General features: G+C 55.0%; 6 protein-coding genes across 6 annotated transcripts; 4 read left to right on the top strand and 2 right to left on the bottom strand.

The window, feature by feature from the left end:
• Positions 1 to 2,295: 2,295 nt before the first annotated feature.
• Positions 2,296 to 6,327, bottom strand: IUM83_01916 (ATP-binding Cassette (ABC) Superfamily; the record flags this gene model as incomplete). Its single annotated transcript, XM_067925809.1, has 2 exons — positions 2,296 to 4,578; positions 4,645 to 6,327. The coding sequence occupies 2 exons, from the start codon at positions 6,325 to 6,327 to the stop codon at positions 2,296 to 2,298; spliced, it is 3,966 nt and encodes a 1,321-aa protein (XP_067800625.1).
• Positions 6,328 to 7,380: 1,053 nt separating this feature from the next.
• IUM83_01915 (Cytochrome P450 86A2) lies at positions 7,381 to 9,027 on the top strand (the record flags this gene model as incomplete). Its single annotated transcript, XM_067925808.1, has 1 exon — positions 7,381 to 9,027. The coding sequence occupies one exon, from the start codon at positions 7,381 to 7,383 to the stop codon at positions 9,025 to 9,027; it is 1,647 nt and encodes a 548-aa protein (XP_067800626.1).
• A 353-nt stretch (positions 9,028 to 9,380) lies between these two features.
• IUM83_01914 (uncharacterized protein) lies at positions 9,381 to 9,858 on the bottom strand (the record flags this gene model as incomplete). Its single annotated transcript, XM_067925807.1, has 3 exons — positions 9,381 to 9,505; positions 9,581 to 9,665; positions 9,751 to 9,858. The coding sequence occupies 3 exons, from the start codon at positions 9,856 to 9,858 to the stop codon at positions 9,381 to 9,383; spliced, it is 318 nt and encodes a 105-aa protein (XP_067800627.1).
• Positions 9,859 to 10,324: 466 nt separating this feature from the next.
• IUM83_01913 (Glucose-induced degradation protein 8) lies at positions 10,325 to 12,004 on the top strand (the record flags this gene model as incomplete). The annotated part of the gene is made up of 1 exon (XM_067925806.1): positions 10,325 to 12,004. One exon carries the CDS (start codon positions 10,325 to 10,327, stop codon positions 12,002 to 12,004), a length of 1,680 nt encoding a protein of 559 aa, XP_067800628.1.
• Positions 12,005 to 14,990: 2,986 nt separating this feature from the next.
• IUM83_01912 (Cytochrome P450) lies at positions 14,991 to 16,622 on the top strand (the record flags this gene model as incomplete). The annotated part of the gene is made up of 1 exon (XM_067925805.1): positions 14,991 to 16,622. The coding sequence occupies one exon, from the start codon at positions 14,991 to 14,993 to the stop codon at positions 16,620 to 16,622; it is 1,632 nt and encodes a 543-aa protein (XP_067800629.1).
• Positions 16,623 to 16,665: 43 nt separating this feature from the next.
• IUM83_01911 (histone deacetylase 8) lies at positions 16,666 to 17,535 on the top strand (the record flags this gene model as incomplete). Its single annotated transcript, XM_067925804.1, has 1 exon — positions 16,666 to 17,535. The coding sequence occupies one exon, from the start codon at positions 16,666 to 16,668 to the stop codon at positions 17,533 to 17,535; it is 870 nt and encodes a 289-aa protein (XP_067800630.1).
• Between the last annotated feature and the right edge of the window lie 18 nt (positions 17,536 to 17,553).

Genomic DNA, 17,553 nt, shown 5'->3' with positions numbered 1-17,553 from the left:
GTTAATTAAAGACGATAAACAACGGAATAACCTAGCAAGCCCAAAGAACATACAGTTCCCTAGTCTGGTGAGATTTCATCTTCGAAAAAAGACAAAATCTTCATCCCCCTACCAAAAAAAGACAAGAAAGCTATGAAGTGTCTGTCTATTGCCTCTACTGCAATACTCTCGTAATCGTAGATATCGTCCCAGGCACGCACCGACAAAGGAACCCAAGTTGGCGATCAAGGCCACACCTGCAATTCACTCGATGAACACTCATTTAGCTACACACACAGAACCACTGCGATCGAGAGAGCGATGGTGGCAGCGTCTCGAAGAGAAATGGAACAGAATTCAAGTGGGGCGCCAGGGAGCGTACTCGGTGGAGCGTCCGGAAAGTTTTGACTTTTACTGCAAAACAACACCGCCAGCGCGGGTGCTATTGGTTTGCGTGCTTACACCACTCCCAGTTTTACTAGCATCTGTAGCATTGGAAACCTTGCCACTGCATTCGCCTTCCGCATTGTGGTCTACTAACTGGGTATTTTGGATTCGTTTGGGTCTGTCAAACCTCGCGATTTGCCTTACCGGTGCATCTCAGATCGCTGTGCTTGTTCCGGACCTTAACGCCACATTTTTCAAAAGGTTGATAATATGTGGGGGTGCAATCACTGGCTATGTGGCAAGCTTCCTACTTGGAGCGAGCGTGGTGGGATTTCCTGTCCCATTGACATGGTATATCGGCGGATTCTTCATATCACAGTACATGCCGTTGATGGGGCTCATTGTTTTCGGTCGAAAATTATTTAAGAGTTCGGCGCCATGTCGTCCCAACTTGCTGCGCTTCATCGTTATTTTCTAGCCGTCCTTGCGCTGGTTAACATATTCCGGCTGTACAAAGTCATCTACGGATTTGTGCCTGGTGCATATCGAGGAATTGTAGTTATTGTGTTGCCAGTCTGGAGGCTCGCTGCAAAGCAATTTATGGTGCGCTCTACTCGCGAGATGGAAGACTTTATGCCAGGAATCGTGGCGATAACAGTGGACTTTTTCAGTGCGTTGTTTGTGTCTACGGTCATGTCGACCACAGGACCAATGTACCTGTCTGTACTTTTCATCGCAGCAGATCTAATACAATCGTTGCTAGAGCATCGGGAAGTCCGCATGAACGCGAACACTGTTTTCGAGCTACTTCAGGATCTAAAGAAAGGCTCATCCAGGTGTGGAAGTCTGATGGAAAATGCTGGGACTCCCAACCTAGCAGCGTTTACCCTAGCAGTGGCTCGAGATCCAAACGCCTTCCACATAAGCTCGTTGGAAGGTGTAAGGCTATGCGCTTGCTACCCCCACCCTCTTACGAGAGAGCAGGCAAACAAGCTGCAAGCGCTGCAAACTTACGTATATATACCCGGTACCTTTGCTATCAAGGCCGACACAACCTCGACGCATATCAATCACACAGCAAAAATCGCGCCAACAGCATTTACACCGGATACCAATCAAGAAGCCGATCAAGGGCCCTCCGCCGTGTTTATCCCAAACCCGAAGTATGTTACATCCGGTGGCACAGCTAACAAGCTAGTTCTGCAAGGCCTTCACCTGATGTTCCACTGCGAATACTTGATTTTGGTCGAGTACGTCGAGTGCATCGTCCCACTCATGTATGTCTTGCACAAATCGGTGCTTGAGCATCTGCCGAACGTGGCGTACTATCCTGGCGGCGCCGGCAGCTTTGGATCGACCTCGGCGGCTAATATTTTGGTTTTGCTACCCTCGAGATCGTGTCATTATTACTGCTGCACTTCTTTCTTCAACGCAAGTTCGCCTTCTCCCCTCTGTACCAGCTTGCTTTCGTGTTGGAGACACAGTTCTACATGGGCCAAGCCCAACTTTTCGTCGAAGGCGTCTTTCTGCTACAGTACGAGCTCGAGCACTACGGTACGCACGCACTCACTCCTCCGTTTATCCTAACATCGTTCATCTCGCCAGGCATGGACTTTACATTTCAATTCAAATGGCTTCGTGAAAGCAAGTAATGGAGTCACTCCCGGAAGCTGTAGACAGCTTTGTTTTTCGCCCACCCATCCCAGTAGGTTCTCAAAGACAGAATGCGCGATGGAATCAGGATCAAAAGGTCAACCACACGCGAGATGTACACTCGACCTGGTCGTAGTCCGCGATAGTTTCATCCACAAAATCTTCCATCATGGACGCAAAACAAGTAGTTAAAATGAGCATGCAACTATCTGTGTATTGAGTGAACCTTCGTTAGATCTGTACCAGCGAGACAAACAATGGTCTCCGCTATATCCCTCATTTCTCGCTGCTCTGGCGCCACGCGTCCACAAGCGACTTGAAAATACCCTCGGGCTTACGCTGCAGCTCCGCGGGCGAGCCGAACTCGGCCACCGAGCCCTTCTCCATCACCAGGATGCGGTCCGAATCCAGAATCGTGTTAATGCGGTGCGCAATCGTCAGCGTGGTGCAGTCACGGAACTCCTCGCGGATGCTCTGCTGGATCTGGCGGTCCGTCTCCGGGTCGATCGACGCCGTGGCCTCGTCCATCAAAATTACCTTCGACCGCTTCAGCAGCGCACGCGCAATAGACAGCAATTGCCGCTCGCCCACACTGAAGTTCGAGCCCTTCTCATCCACAACGTCGTCCAGCGACGTGACCGCCTTCTGTAGCGACGCGCGCTTGATGGAAGTCCAGATCTGATCGTCCGAGAACTGGTCGAACGGGTCCAGGTTCGAGCGCACGGTGCCCGAGAACAGCACGGGGTCTTGTGGGATGATGGCGATGTTGGCGCGGAGGTCGTGCAGGCCGATCTTACTGATGTCCACACCGTCAATCGTGATGGAACCTGCGTCCAGCTCGACAAGACGCATCAGACCCACGATCAGACTGCTCTTGCCCGCACCCGTGCGGCCGACGATGCCGATCTTCTCCTTGGCGTTCACGCTGAATGTCAGTCCACGAAGCACGCGCGGGAGGCCAGGGCGGTAGCGGAGATCCACGCGGTTGAAGCTAATGGCACCGGTCATGGGCCACTCCAGTGCAGGTTTCTGAGCAGCGGTGCTCTCCAGTGCCGCTTCCGTCGGCATTTCGGTGTAGGTCTGGATACGTTCCACGGACACCATTTGCGTCTGTAGCTGGCTGAGCATGCGCACCGTCCAGTTCAACGGCTGCGTAATAGTAAACGCGTAAGTGAGTGCGACGCCAACAATACCGGCGAAAGCTGTGCCCTCTGCAGCATTCGTGCCGTGAGCAAGGACCGCAGCAAAAGCAGCAGCAGCTGCAATACACGTGCCGACAAACTCGAGGCGCAGCGCCAGCCAGCAGTTAATAGTGAAGTTCAGGAAGTACGCACGCTGGTTCTTGTCCAGAAGGTAGTTGTTGTGGCCGATGAAGCTGCTTTCCACTCCGAACGCACGAATCGTCGAGAGACCATCCAGAGTCTCAGACAGCAATGCGAAGATGGGAGAACGGCTGATGGAGTCCAATCGCTGGAGCTCGCGGGAAGTCTTGATGAAGTATCGCTGCGAGCAGTAGTATCCAGCCAGAACCGGGGCAAGAATTACCATGAACATCGGAGTCACGTACGAAATCGTGACCAATGTGATGACAACCGACACAATAGTGTTGAGAAGACCCACAACCGTGCCTGGAATTGCTTCATCCAGCGTGTAGATGTCTTTAGACATGCGGTTCACAATACGACCCAGAGGTGTCGTGTCGAAGAAAGAGGTAGGTGCGCGCAGAATCTGGTTGAGGAGCTTGTTGAACAGCAGACGACTCGCATGAAGTGACCCCAGGTACAGCAGAACCACACGAATGAACAGCAGCACCGCGTATGCCAGGTTGATCAACATGTACACATACACATAGTACATCTGCGAGTCCGGGTACTTCGAGGCCTCCTCCGACCAATACGAAATCCACACCGTTGCCAACAGGGTCAAGCCTTGCGCGGCAAAGAAACCAAGAACAACCATGAAAGCAGCACACATACCACCGAAAGCACCAATCCATACACGGTAGACCGACCAAGACACATCGCCCACCGAACGGTCCTCTTCCACCATCAACTGACCTTCCTCTTCAAAAGCCTGACTGTCATCGCTTCTCGTAGATGACACACGCGAACGGCGGTACATGCGGCTCTCGCTCGACTTTCGGCGACCAGTGATCGCCAACTCCTCGTCGTCACTCGAGTCAGCCGATTCGTCTTCCACCGATTCAGCCGACGTAGTGTTCTCGTCCTCCTCCTCCTTCTCGCTCTCCACGTAGTTCGACACCATCTGAGCCAGCAGGTTCTTCTTCGCCATCAGCTTCTTGTACGAGCCGTGCTCCGCGATTCTCCCGTCGGCAATCACGGCGATCTGGTCGCACTGGTTGACGAAGCTCAGTGAGTGCGTCACCAGCACCACCAACTTGTCTTTCAGCGTCTTCTTGATGCACTCGTTAAAGATGTCTGCACCCACGTGGCTGTCCACCGCCGACAGAATGTCATCCAGCAGGTAAATGTCGGCATCCTGGTACACAGCGCGAGCGATGGCGACACGCGTGCGCTGGCCTCCACTCAGGTTGATGCCCTTCTCGCCGATCTCGGTGCGGTCTCCGGCTGTCAGAATCCGCAGGTCCTTCTTCAGTGAGCTCACACGCAGAGCCTCCTCGTACTTGTCGGCGTTGAACGGCAGACCAAACGTGATGTTGTCGCGCACCGTCGCGTTCTGGATGAATGGCTGCTGCGAGACGTACGCCACCTTGCCACGAAGTGCTACGGAGCCGGCGCTGCAACGAGCATCGCCCAGGATTCCAGAGAGCAGCGTCGACTTGCCACTGCCGACGTGGCCTACGATCGCATGCAGCTCGCCCTTCTTGGCCGAGAAGTCGATGTGGCGAAGCGTGGGGCCCTCGGTGACGGGAGTCACCAGTGCCTCCTCCTCCTCAGTCTTCTTGTTGTCCTTCTTCTTGTCACCTTCCGCAGGCAGAGCTGCGTCCCACTTGAAATCGGCGCCCTGCACGGAGATGCCGACCTCCGTCAAGTCGCCCTCGCCCACCTTGGTGCGCTCCTCCGCCAGGAAGTAGCTGCGCAGCCGGTCGAAGCTCACGCTGGCCTCCACCACGTTGTTCAGCACCTGCGGCAGCATGAACAGCGGGAAGCGCAGGATGTTGAACAGCGCCAGACTCGTCAGCGCCGTGCCCACGTCCAGCGTGTGGCCCAGCAGCACGTACGCGCTGAAGGAGACCACGGTCACGAGCGACGGCACGAAGCTGAAGAGCGTGTTGGACGTGCTGCGCGCGAACACGTACGTCCGGAGCCGCGCCAGCTCCTCGTCGCGGAACTTCATGACGCGCCGGCCGAACGAGTTCTCCCACGCCTTGAGCTTCACCACCTTGATGCCCGAGAGCACCTCGACGCAGATCTTGATGCGCTCGTCCTTGACCTCCATGAGGCGCTGCTGCAGCTTGCGCATGGCCTTGGAGATCAGCGTCATGAGCGGGATCATGAGCAGGATCACGGCCACGCCGGCGAACGTGGCCACGCCGATCTGCTGCCACAGCAGGAAGCACGACACGATGATCTGGAAGGCCGCGTACCACACGGCGTGCAGGTACGGCGTCATGTCCTGCAGCCGCTGCGCGTCGATGGACATGAGGTTGGTGATCTCGCCCGACGTGCGCTGCTGGCGCGCCGCGGCCGACAGCACCAAGGACTTGTCGAACACGGCCGTGACGATGGCGCTGCGGAGCTGCAGGCCCGTCTCGTAGCAGTAGAAGAAGTACTGGCGCAGCGCGAAGGACTGCACGACGCCCGACACGAAGATCACGGCGGCGTACGTCAGGCCCTCGGCCAGCGGCGCCGTCGGGTCGCTCAGGTACGCGATGATGTCCTTGATGATCATGGGCCCCACGAACTGCAGCGAGTCGTGCACGAGCTTGAGGACGCCGGCCACCACGAACTTCAAGCCGAAGGCGCGGCTGAGCGCCCACACGAGGCTGGGCTGGCCGCCGCGCTTGTGCTCCTGCTTGTGCTTCTGCTGCTCCCAGGCCGCGCCGAACGCGCGCGACACGTTGGCCGCGCGGTTGTGCGGGTCCAGCTGGAACAGGTCGTCGCTCTCCAGCGGCCGCTCGTTGCCCAGCCGCATGAGCGGCGTGACCCACGAGAAGAAGACGTTGCCCCAGCAGCCCGACAGCTGCGACGGGTAGCGGTCGCCCAGGCCCGGCGCGTCCACGGGCATCCACGTGCCGCTGGGCTGGAGGTTGCCGCCATCGTGCACGACGGTCACGCCCTGCAGCAGCGGCTTGCGCTCCTCGTTGCGGTGCGTGGGAGGCGCCATGCGGCCGTTACTGGCTCTGGCGCTTGAAGCTCTTGCCGTCCGCGGCGCCGATTCGAGACTGACGCACCCACTCGACGGCTGCTGGCCAGTGGAGTGGACCACCCTGGGATGCATCATCCCGGATGCATAATCACGAGTGATGGTCGTTTTGATTACGTGGGCCGTGCTGCTGACTGCAACACCAGGCACAACGGGTTGGAATGGCTGCGTCAGTGCATTGAAGCCGCAGCGAGTTTGCGTCGTTGGAGTCGATGGGTTGCTGCTAAATACTAGCGCTGGCAGACTTTGCGGTGGCTGATGGAATGAATGCGTTATTCACGTCAGTTCACACCATGTGCATCAGGCTGTGTAGAACCTTCTGCTTGGTGACTTTCGTTAGGCTTGTATTCACCGCAGGGCTCAATGAAATGATGTATTACTAGTACGCGTGAGTTCGGATGAACGGAACTCTGGTTGTCAGAGGATAGAAGCGATATCATGAATCCGCTTAGCGGATTCCGCTGGTAAGATTCATCCAGCGGACCCCACTGCAGTGGATGCAGGACAGGTTACAGCACCGCCCGGGTAGAATGTAACTCGAAACAATTTGAAGCACGGGCGAGTGTCCCTCACAGCCATGTACATCCGACACATAGATAGCTACTTCCCCAGATCTACGGCGCCAACTACGGGCTCCGTGTTACTGTTACTCTCAGCATCCTATGGGCTCTCACTACTATCGTCGCAATTCTTGACCTGCGCGCAGTCTTCATCGCATCCCGACGAAACCCCCCCCTCCGTAGACAAGCCCTTCCACAACATGCTGCTGATGGTTATAGGATCAAGCGGAAGTACAAGCCGCGGAATGCTTCATGATGAAAGTGACAGCGCGCTTGGCATGACGTCCACGATCGGCGACGAGATCGATGGTCATTTCGCTGTTCGACAGCCCTGCCGGCGTTGCACTGCTCATCTTCAATGGCAGCTGAGTGCGGACCGCCACGGGCTTCAACGAGGAGCTCTTCGCTAACTTCTCGTCAGAATCAAACCGACCAGCTAGGAACCAAGCGAAAGATGCTGTCAGTCTCCTCGCTTCGGGATAAACTCTCGTTCGACCCGGTGAAAGTCGGCGTCGGAGCTCTCGTGCTGGCCTCGGTCGCTCTGTTCTTGGTCAAGCCTCCTTATGAACCGACCGACAGAGACCCCTCCAAGAAGCCGCAGCGCAAGATCCACCGTCCCGAGACGACGCTCCCACTACTGGAGAACACACTGACCGTGATCCAGTCCGCTCACACCGGGGACATCCACGACCGAACGCTGCTCACTTGCCGCCAATTCAACGCGGAACCGGTCCTCGTTCGCTCCATTGGCCTTCCCGACCAGCTCGTCGTCTCCACCCCAGAAGCCTTCGAGGACGTCCTCAAGATCCAATCCGGAAACTTCCCCAAAGGATCCTACCAATGCGAAAACCTACGCGATCTACTGGGCGACGGGATCTTTGCCGTGGATGGGGACCGGTGGGTCCACCAACGCAAGACTGCCAGCAACCTCTTCACCATAAGAGCGCTCCGAGATTCCATGACCGCCACCATCAAGCGTCACGCCGTCGTGCTTTTCAGGGTTTTGCAACGTGCGAGCGACAGTGGGGAAACACTAGATCTCTTCAAGCTGTTCAACAGGTTCACGATCGAAGCGTTCACGGAGATCGGCTTTGGGGTCCACATGGGCTGCCTAGACTCGGAGGAAGAGCACCCATTTCAAAAGGCCTTCGACCATGCCCAGCGAGCTCTCTTCTTGCGCTTTGTGCGCCCGATCTGGTTCTGTAAGCTTCAGAAATGGCTAGGGGTTGGCACCGAGGGCCAGCTGAAAAACGACATTGACGTGATTGACAAGACTGTGCTGGACATTGTCGAGAAGGCTCTAGCGAAGCGCTCGAACATCTCTAACGACAATAATGACAGCACTCTCGAGATTGGTGACAATGCCAGCACAGGAAAAGACATTGTGTCTCTCTTCCTTGGCAACTCACCTGATTCCGACACCGACCCGAGGTTCCTGCGCGACGTTGTCGTGAACTTCCTTATTGCTGGGCGGGATACAACTGCGCAGACGCTGAGCTGGTTCTTCCTCAATCTTGCAAAAAAGCCAGATGTCGAGACTGCTATTCGCAATGAGATTGTAGAGAAGCTGTCAAAGGCTGGAGACGATGTAGTAGATGCGTCACAAGCAACCATGCAGGATGTGAGCCAGCTCGTGTATTTAGAAGCTGCGTTGAAGGAGACGCTCCGCCTCCATCCACCGGTCCCGATGGTTCCAAAGTATGTTGTGGAGGATGTAACGCTTTCTGACGGAACTTTTGTCAAGGCGGGCTCACTGATCGTACTGGCGACGTACGTGATGGCGCGATTGCAGGAGGTGTGGGGGCCCGACGCCGAAGAGTTCAAGCCCGAGCGATGGATCGACCCCACCACCGGAAAACTGATCGCGGTCTCCGCCTACAAGTTTGCGTCGTTCAACGCTGGCCCGCGCGCGTGCCTCGGGATGAACTTGGCCATGCTGGAAATGAAGCTGGTCGTGGCAGGCCTGCTGAGCAAGTTCCACGTCGAAGTGCTGAATCCGGAGGACGTGACATACGACCTATCGTTGACGCTACCCGTGAAAGGTGCTCTCAAAGTCAACATTTCGCCAGCTGCGCTTTCATCCAGCCCCGAATTCGCGTGAGCGATCATGGCTCAACTGAGTCGAACCCTGCGTCGTATTGGTCTTGAGCATGTCGGCAGTCAAAGCTTACACGCCCTTTTAATAATGTTTGTGCTTGCGGTGAAAAATGCCATTGTGCAATGTTATTGTGCAATTTGTTTTGGCAACTCAGCAGGGCAACAGACTATAAACTGCGATTAAGCGCACCTAAATCCCGGAAACAAGGGAACTCGCTTTGGTTTGTCATGCCTATGTGCCCGTGTCGCCTTCGCAAGCAGCATTTCATTCCAGCATCCAAGAACCACGTATGTGGCATCATTTGCAGCGCGGCCTTACATTTCCAGCCCCAGCTACTCAAGTATCGATGCTGGCCACTAAGCGTCACCGCTCGACGGCTTCGCTGCGTCTCTCTGTCTCTCCTGCTGCAGCGCCAGTTGCATGGCGTTGTGGATCATCCGGCAGTCGGTCGTGTACGGGATCGAGTAGTCCACGAACGAGCCTGTCAGCAGCAGCAATCAGCCACACAGACGTCACCCACCGCTTCTTCACATTGCGGCACTATATTGCCACGAACCTAGGACGCCCAGGATGGCGAAAGGCTTGTAGGATTTCCGCTGGATGCTGATGGGGATGCCGATCAGGACGCCAGCGATGCAGCACTACCGTTGTGACAGTAAATCGGAGAGGGTGTGAGTGTATTTGTTGTGGGTGATAGCCCCAACGCTGCGCCATACAGTACAGTACCAGGATCTGGCGGTTGATCATGCAGGACGTGAGCATCTGCTGCAGTTGCGCCGAGTCCTCATTGCCCTTGGGCTGCAGGCTCTCGTCTCCTCCGCGCTTGAGGAACATGGCGGCGATACGCTACTGAGGCTTGCGTGGTGTATGGTACACCAACGTATTGCGACTTGGAGAGGGGTTGAGACATGGCTACACAATTTGTGGCGATCCGCTAGCAGAGAAGAGGACCCTTTTTGGACGTACTACATGAATTATAGTAGCTACACTGTGAGGACCCATCGGTGGTTGAAGTGCGGGATAGCCTTAGCCCCCCCCCCCACACACACACACACAGGTGTATTATTAATAGGCTAAGGCTATTCATAAGACGCCTGCGGGAGGGCAGCATGGAGAACCACAGACGGTCATGGGGCGATTAGAGTTTCAAATCCATTCGTGTGTGCTCAAGCTCCACTCCTTTGTGGTCTGACTACCAGTACGGGAGTTCATAACCGTTGAACACGTCGTGCCCCCTCGAGCGCAACGCCCTCGGCGCCGTCAGTACTTCTCTCCCCTCTCTGTCGGCCACGCAGCCAGCATGAACTTGCCCGTGAAGCGCTGCACGCCTCGCGTGTTCACCTTCGCGCTGCTGTTTTCGCTTGGGCTCATCGCCGTCTACTTCAACTCCAGACTCGCGTGGAACTCGCTCCCCACGTCCAAGCACGTCTTCCACACTGTCGAACAAACCAAGCAGACGCAGCCACCACAGCAACCACAGGACTCGCAGCAGACGCAGCCGCCACAGGAGTTGCAGCAGCCAAAGCAGACACAGGAGGCGCAGCAGCCACAGCCGACACCACAGCCACAACAGCCACAACAGCCACAACAGCCACAGCAGCCACAACAGCCGCAGCAGCAGGTCGACCCTAATGTGAACCCTGAGAAATTGGCGCTTGTGCGGACGCTGAACGCCATCGCGCAGAACACGTCGCACCAACGGGGCATCGTAATCCCGGTCTACGAGCCCATCGTCAAGCTAACGGCGTCGCTGATCCTGGAGTTACGCACTATGGGCGTCGACGATCCCATTGAGATGCCGTACTGTGGAGATGTGGCGCCGGCGACGCAGGAACTGTTCATGCAGAAGTCGGCCTTGGGCTCCATCAGATTCTACGACGTCTGTGCGCTCGCGGCTGCCGCTACAGTTGAAGGCGACGCGACCAAGAAAGTGTTTTGTGAAAACCTGGACGCGTGCCACACCAAGTTTCGAAATTTCGATATCAAGGTGGTGTCCGTGGTGTTCTCCAAGTTCGAGGAAATTATGATGGTCGACGCCGACACGGCGTTCTTTGTCAATCCAACGGTGCTCCGGGACTCCGAGAAGTTCAAGACCACGGGGATTTTGCTCATGAACGACCGCATCGCTCACGAAATCTATTTCATGGCTGAACGTGTCGGTAGATCGGGAAACGTCTCGTTTCAGCATCGATACATGTCCAAGTTCGATCCTGCTCCGTTCCGCTTCATCCCCACGCTCGAACGTGAGAAACCTACGTTGTCGAATCCCGCCCCAGTCAACCTCAACTTCGAACCCAGCGATTACTTGCTCAATAGTCATTCTTGGAATCTTCGCACGGGCCATCAAGTAGACTCCTCACTCATGTTTTGGAACAAGAAGAAGCAACCTCGCGCGACTGCAATCCTGGCATCATTCAAAGCACTTTGCGATGTCGGCTCTCCCCCCTCGTACGGCGACAAGGAATTATATTTTTATGCTGCGGAGATGGCGGAGACGCAGTATTCGTTCTCAGACCACGCGATCGGTGCCGTCGGCATCGAATACTACGATCGTGGAAAGAAGAAGTCGACGCTTTGTGGAGATATGGCTCAAGTCTTCCCTATCAAGCAGACCAACGAGGACGACGTTCCGCTGTTCTACCTTAACAGTGATCGCGTGTTACATTTCAAACCGGAAGCGGAGCCTGTGTATTACATGAAGGCCCGAATGGCGGATGTATACCCCGGAGCGTTTGGCGAGCGTCGGATGGAATGTCCGTTTGACATCACCGGAGCTCAGTTTTCCAACGCTGAAGCGCGACGCCTCACTGGACGCCAGCGTTTGCATGGCCTAGTGATCGAGTGGGAGAAAATCGCCCAGGACAGCGCGAGCGATCCCCAGACCAAAGCAACTAGGAATGCGGCTACGGATGGTATGGTAGACGAGCAGATGCATCAAATGAGGGGGGCTTATCGGCAAGTTGTCATCCCCAACGTCTAAAGACTAGATTCGAATAACTTGAGCCCTTTTATTGGACCACACCGTTGCCTTTGATAGTGCTGGCAAGGATAGAGGCTGAGTTTTCATTCTATGCTTTCGTGAAGTATACTGCTACGCCGAAGATGATCGACTCATTCATTGGAAATCAACCACGGTAGCACAAGTATTTTCCTGAAGGACGGCGTTTGTAAGGTCCATATAGAAGGAGGCATCGAAGTGTATCCGGACTCACAGACGGAAAGCACATCGGGTAGTTTCTTTTAGACAAGAACCAGTGCGCACACTTCCTCTATCATTTTCAGTACCATTAACTACTGGTTGGCGTGCGCGATGGGTTTGACGAGCTTAGTTGAATACGAGTCCTACCTCTGCTATAACGGGAATCGACTAAAATAGGAGTTTGTACGGCAAATACAGACGAGCAAATACTTGTCCATTACTTTGTCTGTCACCCCGTTGATTAAAGAGCGATCCAGCATTGATGAGAGATTCTAAATCGCCAGGTCACGGCCCAGACTCACTATCAAGCGAGCGGTGGTGGAAGCGCCTCGAAGAGAATGGAACAGAATTCAAGTTGGTCGCCTGGGATCGTACTCCGTGGAGCGTCTGGAAAGCTTCGACCACTACTGCAAAACAACATCCCCCACACGAGTGTTTTGGTTTGCGCACTGACACCCCTTCCTGCACTGTTGACTGCAGTATTACTCGAGTGTTTGCCTCTACTACCACCTTCTGAATCGTGGAGTGTAAATTTGGTATTTTGGATTCGCATGGGTTTGACCAACTTCGCCATGAATCTTGCTGGGTTTTCTCAGCTCGTCCAGCTTGTGTCCTGAGCTGGACCCAACGTTTCGTAAGAGAATGGTACTTGTTGTGGCTGTATCTGTTGCCTACGTAGCAACTTTTGTACTTGGAGCGAAAACCGTTGGGTTTCCGATTCCATTCACGTGGTACGTCGGAGGCTTCTTTGTTGGACTTTATATTCCTGCTATCATGGGCATCGTGTTTGGCCGAGCGCAGTTTTCGAGCGTGTCGCCTTGTCGTCCTAATCTGCTACGATTCTTTCGCTCTTTTCAAGCAATCTTGCAGCTAACTAACATATATCCGCTCTACAAAAATCGTCTACGAGCTTGTGCCTACGGCGTACCTGGGTCTTGTTGTTATCGTGCTGCCGGTTTGGAAGCTCGCGGCAAAACAATTTATAGTGCGGTCTATTCGGGAGATGGGAGACTTTATTCCTGAAATCGTTGCCATGACGGTGGATTTCTTCGGTGCATTATTTGTTGTAGTTTGCATGGCGGCCACAAGATCCATTCAGATTTCAGTTTTGTTTGTTGCGGCAGACCTCGGTCAATTGTTACTAGAATATCGAGAGGTACGAATCAACGCAAAAAATGTTGTCAAGCATCTTCAAGATCTGAAGAAAACGTTTTCCAGATGTGGAAGCCTGATCGGTAATCCTGAGACTCCAAACCTTGCAGCATTTATACTTACAGTGGCTCGAGATCCAAACGCCTTCCACATCAGCTCGTTGAAGGGTGTAAGGCTGGGCGCTTGCTATCCTCACCGGCTTACAAGAGAACAATCAGAGAAACTCCGAGAGCTGCGAGCTTCGAGTATATATGATCAGTCACCCTCACTAGTACAATTGAAGCCACTTGGACGTGTGCATATTCAACGGGCCCGAATTGCACCAACGACATTTATACGAGGCGCCAATCTCAGCGGCACAGAAGAAGATCCAGGACTCTCCCCGGTATTTATCACGAGTCCCAGGTATAACGCATCCGGTGGTATAGCGAAAAGCTGGTTCTCGGTGAAGTACGTGGAGTGCCTCGTTCCGCTGATGTATGTGCTGTATAAAACGGTGCTCGAGCATCTGCCGAACGTGGCGTACTATCCTGGTGGGGCCGGCAACTTTGGATCAGCCGCGGTGGCGAAGATTTTGGTGTTTGCTGGTCTTGAAATCGTGTCGTTATTACTGCTTCACATCTTACTTCAACGCAAGTTCGCCTTCTCCCCTCTGTACCAGCTTGCATTCGTGCTTGAGACGCAATTCTACCTGGTCCAAGCCAAACTTTTCGTCGAGACCCTTTTCCTTCTGCAATACGAGCTTGAGCACTTCGGTAAGTACGCCGCCTTCCAGTCGCATCGAACCCCTCCTAACAACGTGCATACCGTGACTACATCCCCAGGTATGGACTTCAGCTTCCAGTTCAAATGGCTCCGAGGAAACAAGTAGACTCCCTGCCAATTCACCCGGACGCGGGCACCAGCACGATTTAACTTCAGAGTGGGCGCTGTTGACTATTGCGTGAACACCTCAATGATGCTCTTGATGGATGCAGCCACTGCCTCGCGATGGACCGTCAGAGCCAGCAGAGCATCCGCGAAGAGATCGCGCATCGCATCAACACGATTCTAGACTCCGAGTCCGACTCGGACCGCATCCTGACGATTGAGAAGGGCTGAGCTTGCCTCGTCCGCGGAGCTGCAACACAAGCCCAACGGAATCTTCAAGTCGCTCGTGGATCACGTCGCTCATGGACGCTTTGCGCTTCAGCAGCGAAAACTGATGAGTAATAAACATATTGTGGTCACCAAAGTTGCCATGCTGTGCTGCAAACCCATGCGTTTGATGGCATCGTGTGGCTCTGACATGTTCTGTCAGGTGTTCAAGTTGGATGGTCGAATGCTTTTCAAGCACGAACACATGGAGCATCATGTGGAGTCACAGCAACATGAAGACACGCAACCTCTGTCAGTCGAGTGCTGCATCGAGCCAGAAGGACATCCATGCGATTAAGGGTCTCACCGTCTTATGAATGCTAGGGGATGACGAGTCCTCTCTGGACAGAAGCCAATCGCCACGGTCTCGGAACACTCGAGCTGAGCTCGTGCCGGGCACGAATCGGAAGGCCGCGGCGGCCACCCACGCGGTCCGTCTCACTAGAGAACATCCGAGCTCACGGTCAAGGCATTCACGATGCTGTCGGTCTCGGTGATGAATCTGGAGCAGCCACTGTACCATGCAATCGCTGTCACCAGCTTTCTGCTGCTTCCGGTCGCGATTCAGTTGTCAAGGCGCATTGGTTCATCAACAACTGAGACTTCGGAAGAAATGGCGGAGCGAACGGACTCGGAACCGGAGCGTCAAGAAGCTGGTCGACCTCCTTGGACGCTTCCGGTGCTGCACAACACGTTGGGCTTCCTTCTCGCTGGCAACAACATTCACGAATGGATCACGCGGAATTGCGAACGATTTGAGGGCAAACCATTCACGGTCAAAGTGTTGGGCTTGCCACGGATGCTGGTGGTCTCCACCCCTGAAGCGTTCGAAGACGTGCTAAAACACCAGTTCATGAACTTTCCCAAGGGACCTCACTACGAGGAGAACATGAAGGCCTTGCTGGGTGATGGCATCTTCGCTGTCGACGGAGTCAAGTGGGCACACCAGCGTGATGTCGCTCGTGGGCTGTTCCGGGCGAGGGAGCTTCGAGAGTGCATGATCGAAGCCATCACCCGTCACACCATGGCTCTACATGACGTTCTAAAGCAGATTTGTGCCAGGAACCGGTCGGTAGATCTGTACAAGCTGCTAAGCTGCTTCTCGACCGAGGCTTTCGCGGAGATCAGCTTCGGCTTGAAGATGGATTGCCTGAGGGCTAACAAGGAGCTCCCGTTCCAGGCAGCATTTGACCGTGCGCAACGGCTGATCGCACTACGCTTCGTCCGGCCGCGTTGGTTCTGGGAGCTGCAGCGGCGACTGGGTCTGGGTGCGGAGGACCAGCTCCAGCTCGACATCAAGGAGATCGACGCGACGGTGCTAAGTATCGTGCAGCGAGTTCTCGCCCAACGCGCGATGGCGCCCGAGGACGGCACTGACAAAAGCACAAACATGTTGTCGCTCTTCCTCGACAGCATCGCCAAGTCCCCGGAGGCAGACGAGAAGCTTTACGACCCCGCACACTTGCGCGATGTGGTCGTCAACTTCTTGGTTGCTGGGCGCGACACCACCGCTCAAGCCCTGAGCTGGTTCTTCTTCAACGTCAGCCAGAACCCGCGCGTGGAGTCCAAACTCCGTCGAGAGATCTACAAGAAGTTGCCCGAGCTCATGACGGCCGATTGTTGCGTGCCAACGCTCCAACAGGTCAACAAACTCGTGTACCTGGAGGCAGTGATCAAAGAAACTCTACGGCTGTATCCGTCCATGGCGATCTCCCCGAAGTATGCTGTTCGTGACACCGTGTTGTCCGATGGCACGTTCATCGCCGCTGGGTCGATAGTCTGCCTCCCTCTGTACGCCATGGGTCGAATGCCTCACGTGTGGGGTCCCGACGCGGCCGAATTCAAACCCGAACGCTGGATTGACCCCGTCACCAAGAAGATCATCAGCGTGTCGGCGTTCAAGTTTGTCGCCTTCAACGCCGGACCTCGAATGTGTCTCGGGTCGTCCCTAGCAGGTCTCGAACTGAAATTGGTAGCGGCGGCGCTGCTCAGCAGATTCCACATCCACGTGGAGAACCCGGAGGACGTCAACTACGATTTCTCACTCACACTGCCGGTCAAAGGCCCCATGAACGCTCGGCTGGCCCGCGTCGCAGCTAGTTTCGGGTAATTAGTCAAATACTTTCCGACTACAAGAAGCAAAGATGATCAACATGGTACCTTCAGCAAGGTCGCGGCGTCGAGATGTGGTGTACCTGCACTCCCCAGCTTACTTGGAAGCGCTGAGTCGCCTGCCGGTGCACCAGCAGCGCGAGAGAATGACGCTGGAACTGCTCACAGCCTGCTTCCCGGATGGAAAACTCGCTCAACACCTTAAGCTCCTTGCACCGACGGTAGCGAATCGAGGGCAACTGGAAGCTTTCCATTCACGAGACTACGTCGACGCTCTCCATGAGTTTGGAGGTGACGTGGATTTGATGGAGAGCGGCAGACTGGCGTCCGCTAGAAAGCGGGAGGTTCAGAGTCAACTGGAAGATTTTGGGCTGGTGGACGATGCCTACGTGTTCCCAGGGCTGTTCGAGTACTGCTGCTACGTTGCAGGTGCGACGCTGGCTGCTGTGGACGCTCTGCTGCATTTGATGAGGTCGCAGGCTGTCCATGAACAAGTTATGGCTCCGGCTGCTATCAACCTTAGGGGCGGAAGACACCACGCCATGCGCTCGAAAGCTATCGGCTTTTGCTACGTCAACGATGTGATGCTGGGGGTACAGCGACTGATATCCAGAGGGTGCTGGTTGTGGACATCGACGTTCACCATGGAGACGGCACTCAAGAAACTTTCTGCTACAGCGAGAAGGTCACAAACATCCCGTCCCATCTACATGAGCGCGGGTTCTTCCCGGGTCTGGATGATTGGTGCGGGGCGAGGCAAACTCAACAACGTGAATTCCCCGTTGCAGCGTGGAATTACTGATGACCAGTTCCTTGAGCTCTTTCAGCGTATTGTGGGCAAAGCTGTTGAGACCGTTCAGCCGGAGGCACACACTGGCTCGAGATCCCCAGGGCGGATTCAATCTCACTAGTGATGGCATTTGCGGATG

The sequence above is a fragment of the Phytophthora cinnamomi genome (genome assembly GCF_018691715.1).
Source record: "Phytophthora cinnamomi strain GKB4 chromosome Unknown Contig0, whole genome shotgun sequence".
NCBI classification, from domain to species: domain Eukaryota; phylum Oomycota; class Peronosporomycetes; order Peronosporales; family Peronosporaceae; genus Phytophthora; species Phytophthora cinnamomi.
This window is presented reverse-complemented; position numbering and strand designations above follow the sequence as displayed.